Source organism: Tetrahymena thermophila (genome assembly GCF_000189635.1).
Source record: "Tetrahymena thermophila SB210 genomic scaffold scf_8254695, whole genome shotgun sequence".
Taxonomy (NCBI): Eukaryota; Ciliophora; class Oligohymenophorea; order Hymenostomatida; family Tetrahymenidae; genus Tetrahymena; species Tetrahymena thermophila.
The window spans coordinates 1,212-7,480 of record NW_002476461.1 but is presented as its reverse complement, the minus strand read 5'-3'; the positions used below and the strand labels follow the sequence as shown (position 1 = coordinate 7,480).

The 6,269-nt window shown below is 20.8% G+C and overlaps 1 protein-coding gene across 1 annotated transcript in view; it reads left to right on the top strand. All coding sequences in view use genetic code 6, as the record gives it.

Annotated features, from left to right (window-relative positions):
- Window positions 1–3,809: 3,809 nt before the first annotated feature.
- Window positions 3,810–6,269, top strand: part of TTHERM_01646010 (hypothetical protein) — a gene marked incomplete at both ends in the record, with an annotated part of 3,562 nt that continues 1,102 nt past the window's right edge. Inside the window, 9 exons of the mRNA XM_001012888.3 lie at window positions 3,810–4,097; window positions 4,217–4,352; window positions 4,412–4,466; window positions 4,521–4,658; window positions 4,720–4,828; window positions 4,964–5,161; window positions 5,234–5,378; window positions 5,761–6,101; window positions 6,154–6,238. Of these exons, the coding sequence (XP_001012888.3) occupies window positions 3,810–4,097; window positions 4,217–4,352; window positions 4,412–4,466; window positions 4,521–4,658; window positions 4,720–4,828; window positions 4,964–5,161; window positions 5,234–5,378; window positions 5,761–6,101; window positions 6,154–6,238 (1,495 nt within the window). The remainder of the gene's footprint in view (window positions 4,098–4,216; window positions 4,353–4,411; window positions 4,467–4,520; window positions 4,659–4,719; window positions 4,829–4,963; window positions 5,162–5,233; window positions 5,379–5,760; window positions 6,102–6,153; window positions 6,239–6,269) is intronic.

Below are 6,269 nucleotides of genomic sequence, written 5' to 3'. Positions count from 1 at the left end.
ACTTTTTTAAATTTTAATAGATGCAGCAACATAAAATTTACAGAAATCATTTATCCTTTGATAATATCAATCCTGGGATTCATTATATCAATCAATTTATCTTAAAGATTGTAGTATTAAATTAACTTGAAGATAATGACAAAAGTGATTTACTTATTACTTTATAAAAAATTTTATGGTTATGTTACCTTGAATGTTTTTAGTGTAATCAAAATTTTGATCTTTTAATCATCTTTAATCGGAATAATGTTTTTTTATGATTCTAATATCCCAAATTTTGTGTCTTAACTATTTATTGATATTGGTAATCTTTTTAGTGATAGATTAAGGATGTATGAGTGCTTTTTAGTTTAGATGCTGCAAGAAATTAGTATAATTTTTAAAGGTATTTACTTCTTATTAGTGATAAATATTTTAAATATGCTTTGCTTGGTGCTTTATTACAACTTTATTTTTTTAAAATCTAACTGCAAAAAATATTTAAATGATATTATACTTTCTACAAGTATATTTGCTTACTATTCAATAAATGCACTATTCTCCAAAATCTTTAGATCTGTAAGTTTTTATTTAAATTAAAATAAAATAAATATTTTAATACTCTTTTTTTTAAGTTAAATTGCTAGGTGTTTGACAACTAACATTTTGTAACTGAGTATTTATCTATTTCATGTAATGAATTATAAAATAATAATTCATATAACTTGATAGCTTTAGCATTAGTAGTTATAGCTTTACTAATATTTTATGGATATTTTGTGCTTAAAATCTACTAAAGGAGATATATGATAAAAACTTATCAAAATTAGATTTTATTTGGATTCTTTACATATGAATATAAATAATAGTTTTACTTATGGGATTTAGTCAAGCTAATTTATAAAATACTTCTTTTCTTTATCATGCAATTTTCATATTTACCTACTCAGTTATAGATGGTCATGTCAATCGTTGTGTCATTAACATATACTCTGCTAACTTATAATTGTAATTACTTAAATATCTTTAATTCAGATTATTTTTAAAACTCTTTTTAAATATCCAAGAGCAAGAATTAATTTAAAATATTCAATTATTGTAAATTTTTCATTATTTTCTAAATTATAAATATATATTTTTAATACTTTTTTTTAATGAATATTAATTATTTAAATGAAAATTGTTTTTAACATTTAAATAGTTTGTCCTTATGTGAATAAGAAATTAAATGTTTTGGATTTTAGAATTTAATGCCTGACTACAATATGTTTTTGTTTGAATTCAATATAATTCAGATTGAATTATAAAGAGCTTCAACTAGCATACACTATAGCTCTTGTTTGCCTAGTATTACTAACTATGGTTATAACATTTTCATAGATTTTATTTAACTATAGGTCAAAATTATTAAAAATTATACAAATAACCCAGTACAAATCATCAAAATTTAAATTCATAGTTAAGTTATTTAATATGGATAAGTATGTAGAAAGAAGTCTGAAAGCTTAAATGCAATGGGAAAAATTAAGATTAACACTTTCATATATGAAATTTATAAATTTTAAATAAAATTTTGAGAATAAAGATGCTGAATATAAATTGATGAAATTTTATTATCTTGTAAAGAGTTGAAGAATAAAAGCAATAAATGGATATGCATAAATTTGATAAATAAAATATTTTATATTGTTATGTTTTTAATTTTGTTTTAATTGCTTTGAATATAAGAATGTAAATAAAATATTTAAATTAATTTAGCTTTCTTTTTAGAATTTATTAGTAAAAACTAACAGCTTTTGACTTTATTTAATTAAAATTTAATAATAATAATTTGTTTTAATTTGATTATAAGCCTATAAACAAATCTTATTTTAATATTCTTAAACAAGTTTTTAATAAATTTAATTTAATGTATGTATGACATATTTTTTATTAGCTCCTCTTTTAATAAATTATTTTCTGATATTGTACTATTAAATGTTATAAAAAATATACAAATAAAAAGTAAAATAAAAAAATATTTTAAAAATTTAATTGCTAAATAAAATAATGATAGTAGATGCTGATATTCAAAATATTATTAAAATTTTAATATTTAATTAATGAATTATAGTTGCTGTATTTTATTAAAATACTTTTAAATATGATGTACAAAATGATGAATAAATAACTGTAAATATAGTTTAATTGATATTGAAGAATAGATATTTTATTTTTATTAGTTTTAAAATAAATAAATTTCCAAAAAAATATGGGGCCTTATAGAAGCGGGGGATATTAATATAGAGAGTAAGTATACAGTGTATATGTTTCAGCTTTATCAATATTTCTAAGCTGATTCTTTCAACCACATTCTTTAAATAAAAGTATATTATAAAAAAATAACCAGATTTGAAAATTAAAAATAAATAAAAGCATGCAGAGATATATTAATGTTTTTAAAAAAGAGTAGTGTCTAATTAAAATACACACATTAAAATTACATTTTTATAGTTAAATTTGGAAATAATTATTAATATTTATTAAAAAAGTAATTAGCTATAATTACATAGATTTTTTTCATATCTACACAACTTAGCCAATTTTAAAAATGATAAATAAATAATATTCTATAAAAATCAAGGCCTCTCACTTAATAGAGGCTAAAAACAAATTAATCAGCATTATAAAATATTGAGAATTATGATAATGATAACTTTAATAATGAAGCTATTTCTTAATATAAGGTTGAGGGACGTGCGAAAGAAACTGTGTTCTTACAATAGAGCAAAAATAAAAGATAAGAAAAAAATATGTGATTAGAAATAAAAGATTGGTTGGGTAAAGATATGATAATCACCAGAGTTGGATGCAAATTGCTTTATCAAAAATTAATAAATTTTTTTTATAACGATTTAAAAGTCTTTTAGCTTCTAAAAAACCTAATTTTTCATTTCCAAATTTTAATTAAAGAATCTAAAGTAAAAGATCTATTCAATTAGCCTTAAGAAGAAATGTCTGATATTATATTTAGAGACAAAAGTAAGATTTATGAGGAGAAACACACCTTCATTTAATAAGAGTAATAAAATGAAAATAACTACATTCAAAATACTTTACGAAGTCAGAAATATTTCATGGTAGTCTTGAAATATTTATATGGGGAGCTTTTTCATCTTAAAGTAGATTATTCTTAAAATTTATTTTGGGGAAACTAAATTCCGAAGTTTAATTTTACAGTTTAAATTAATTTATAGGATATAGTAATATTGAAAAGAAAATATTCTAAAAGTATAATTTAGTTTACACATGAAGGTGAAGAAATTTTTATCAAATAAAGAGTTAAATTAACTAGTTACCAAAAATATGGTGTAATAAAAAAAATAAATGCCTTTTCAATACATAGTTAATTTTAGCATATTCTGAATTTGGAAACTATAAAATGTACCTAAATTTAATTAAATATTCTAAAAATCAGAGTTAAAAAAATTGCATATTACTGTAAATCCTCATAAGTTAAGCCTAAACATAAATCACTTTTTTATTTAAAATATTAGCCTTATTTTTCGAAAATATCTTTTAAAAATAATTTATATGGCGTCTGCTAAAAACAAATTACGTATTTAATTTCAAAAAATATATTAACAACAAAAAATAAATAAATATACTTAGAAGTTGGTTTACAATACTTTTAATTAAATTAGCTTTACTTTAGTTAAGTAAATTAATAAATAATATTTTTTTTCATTAGTTAATTGTATGACTTATTTAATTACTTTTGATTATATTTTAATATTTTCTTAAACTTAATTAAATAGTCTGTTTAATATCTATGAAACTCTATTTATTAGCAATACTACTAAGCTAATATTTATCCTTCATTATATGCAGTTGCAACCATGAAAATTAATGCTTTGATCAAAAAAAGTAATAATGTAAGTTGGTTGATGGTAAAGAATACATTGGAAAAGAAAAGCGCTATGGATATTGTGTAATTGACGCTATTAAGTATGACTTAATTGACTTCTGTAAAAGTGATTATGAGCCTGTTTGTATATCTTAAGATAGAAAAAGCTGTATAAAAGTTTAAAACAGTAATCACATAGTAGCTACATTAGATTCAGGAAATATCTGTATAGGTCTGAATGAATTTACATCTAATTTTAATTCACCTCAAAGTAAAATTGCCATTTTCCTATTTATTTTTGAACTGTAATACCAAGCATAATCGCTAATTTGCTCTTTTTTATATTAATAGAATTGAAATATATTAAACAAGGCTTTTGTTAGGATTTGTATGGTCGAATTAAATTAGGTCAAGCAAAATAAAATGTATCAGTATTATTTTTGTGCAATTATTTAGAAGGTGGATAATTTAGAAAGTGTAAATAAAAGTAAAATTAACTTTAATAAAAAATATCTTTTTTTCTAAATTAAGAATTATACTAAATAGAAAATCCTGTTATTTAGTGGGTAAAAATAAATGCTTAGATCTAAATCAAGTGGATGTAATTAAATTAATTTGATGTCACTTTTCTTAATAGCTTGATTTTATTAAACAGGGAATTACTTCTCTTGGATTTTGCGTCTTTTAAAATTAATTCTATCTTCACAAAGTATATTGTAATGATAGTTTATGCCAAATTAAAAACTCTTTAGACTAGTACGCTTGTATAAGTTATTCGAATTCTGACATTTTTGTAAATTTGAAACATTTTTTCAATCATGATATTTTTAAAATTTAACAATCTTTAAAATAAGGGAAAGACTGGTGATAATTAGTGCATTTATCAAGGATAATATTTTCCAAAAGAACATTTGATAAATTGTAAGCCATAATATTGTATTTTTTAAGAAAATTAATAAAAAAGTTGTTTGAAGTTTGATGGAACAAATAATCCTTAGATATACGTATGGATTTTTTAATATTTGATCAATATATAATTTAGCTTTTCTTTATTAAAAAGGGAGTAAGCTAAGAAGGATTTTGTCTAATTTAGATCAGAAAGAAAAAATATCCTTTTATTTTATAACAAAATACTTGCACTTCATAGTAGATGCATTTTATATCAATAAAAAACACTAATTTATTCCCATAAATCTTTTAGGTATTGCTTCAATGGTGTTTATTGCGTTTAAATGTCTTAAAGTCCTGGTAAATTAAATAATTAAAATTGTGCTGCAGCAAATTAATATTATAATGGTACTACTTTTTATTAATAAATCTATATTTCTCTTATATTTAAAATAATTTTATTTATATTAATTAAAACAGATTTGGAATCATGTGTCTAAGGTTATTGCATTAAATAATAATCTGGATCTGGAGCAAGAGGTTGCTTTCCTTTAGATGGATCTGAGAGTGCAATTGGAATAGACAATAGTGGTAATTGTATTGATTCTAGTATAGCTGCATCTAGGTAAAATAATTTTTGATTTTTTTATTTTTTCAAGAACATTTATTTATCTTTGAATATTTAAATTTAATTTAAATAAGTAGAAATATTTATATAAAAATATTAATAACATTTAATTTATCTTAATATTTTATTAAAGAACATAGACTTAAAATTGTAAAATATTTTAATGAAAACCTTAAAAGAATATTTAAACAATTCTATTTTTACAAAAACTCTAAATAGTAAAATTAATTAAATAACCTTCCTATCTTTATTTTGATAATAAGTCTATTAGAAAAATTTTAACTTACACTTTTTTAAGAGGGGTTAAAGTTTTTATTTACAGATATTTCTGATTCTTTAATTAATTTAAACTTATTAAAATTTATTAAATTAATAATAGTTGTTATAATTCATTTGATATTTGTAAGGATTATTATACCTCGAAATGTACTAGAATTAATTCAAATTCTACATTCAATAATATTTGTATTTTAAATGGAATTTGCTATTAAATGTCATTTAACTATTATGTTGGTAGAGATAATAAGTATTAGTGCTTACAAAACTAATAGTAAAGTGCCTATGGATTACTAAATTGCTATGATTCTACTTATATATGCAAAACAAGTAATCTTTTGATCTGTGTTTACTATTTAGGTGATTCTACATATTTAGGAAAAATTTCTAGTACAGGAATTTGTGCATAAATTGGTGCTAAAATATCAACGAGCGATTTTTAAAGTAAATTTATTGATACCCAATTTAAAATTATATTTATTATATTTAAAATAAGGTATTATCAACTTGAATCTAAATTATTGTTAAGATGATTCGTACACAATTTAGCTTATACTTCCTGTATATGCAGGAAGAGATTAGTAATATTCAAGATGCCTAAAAGCTGATTAA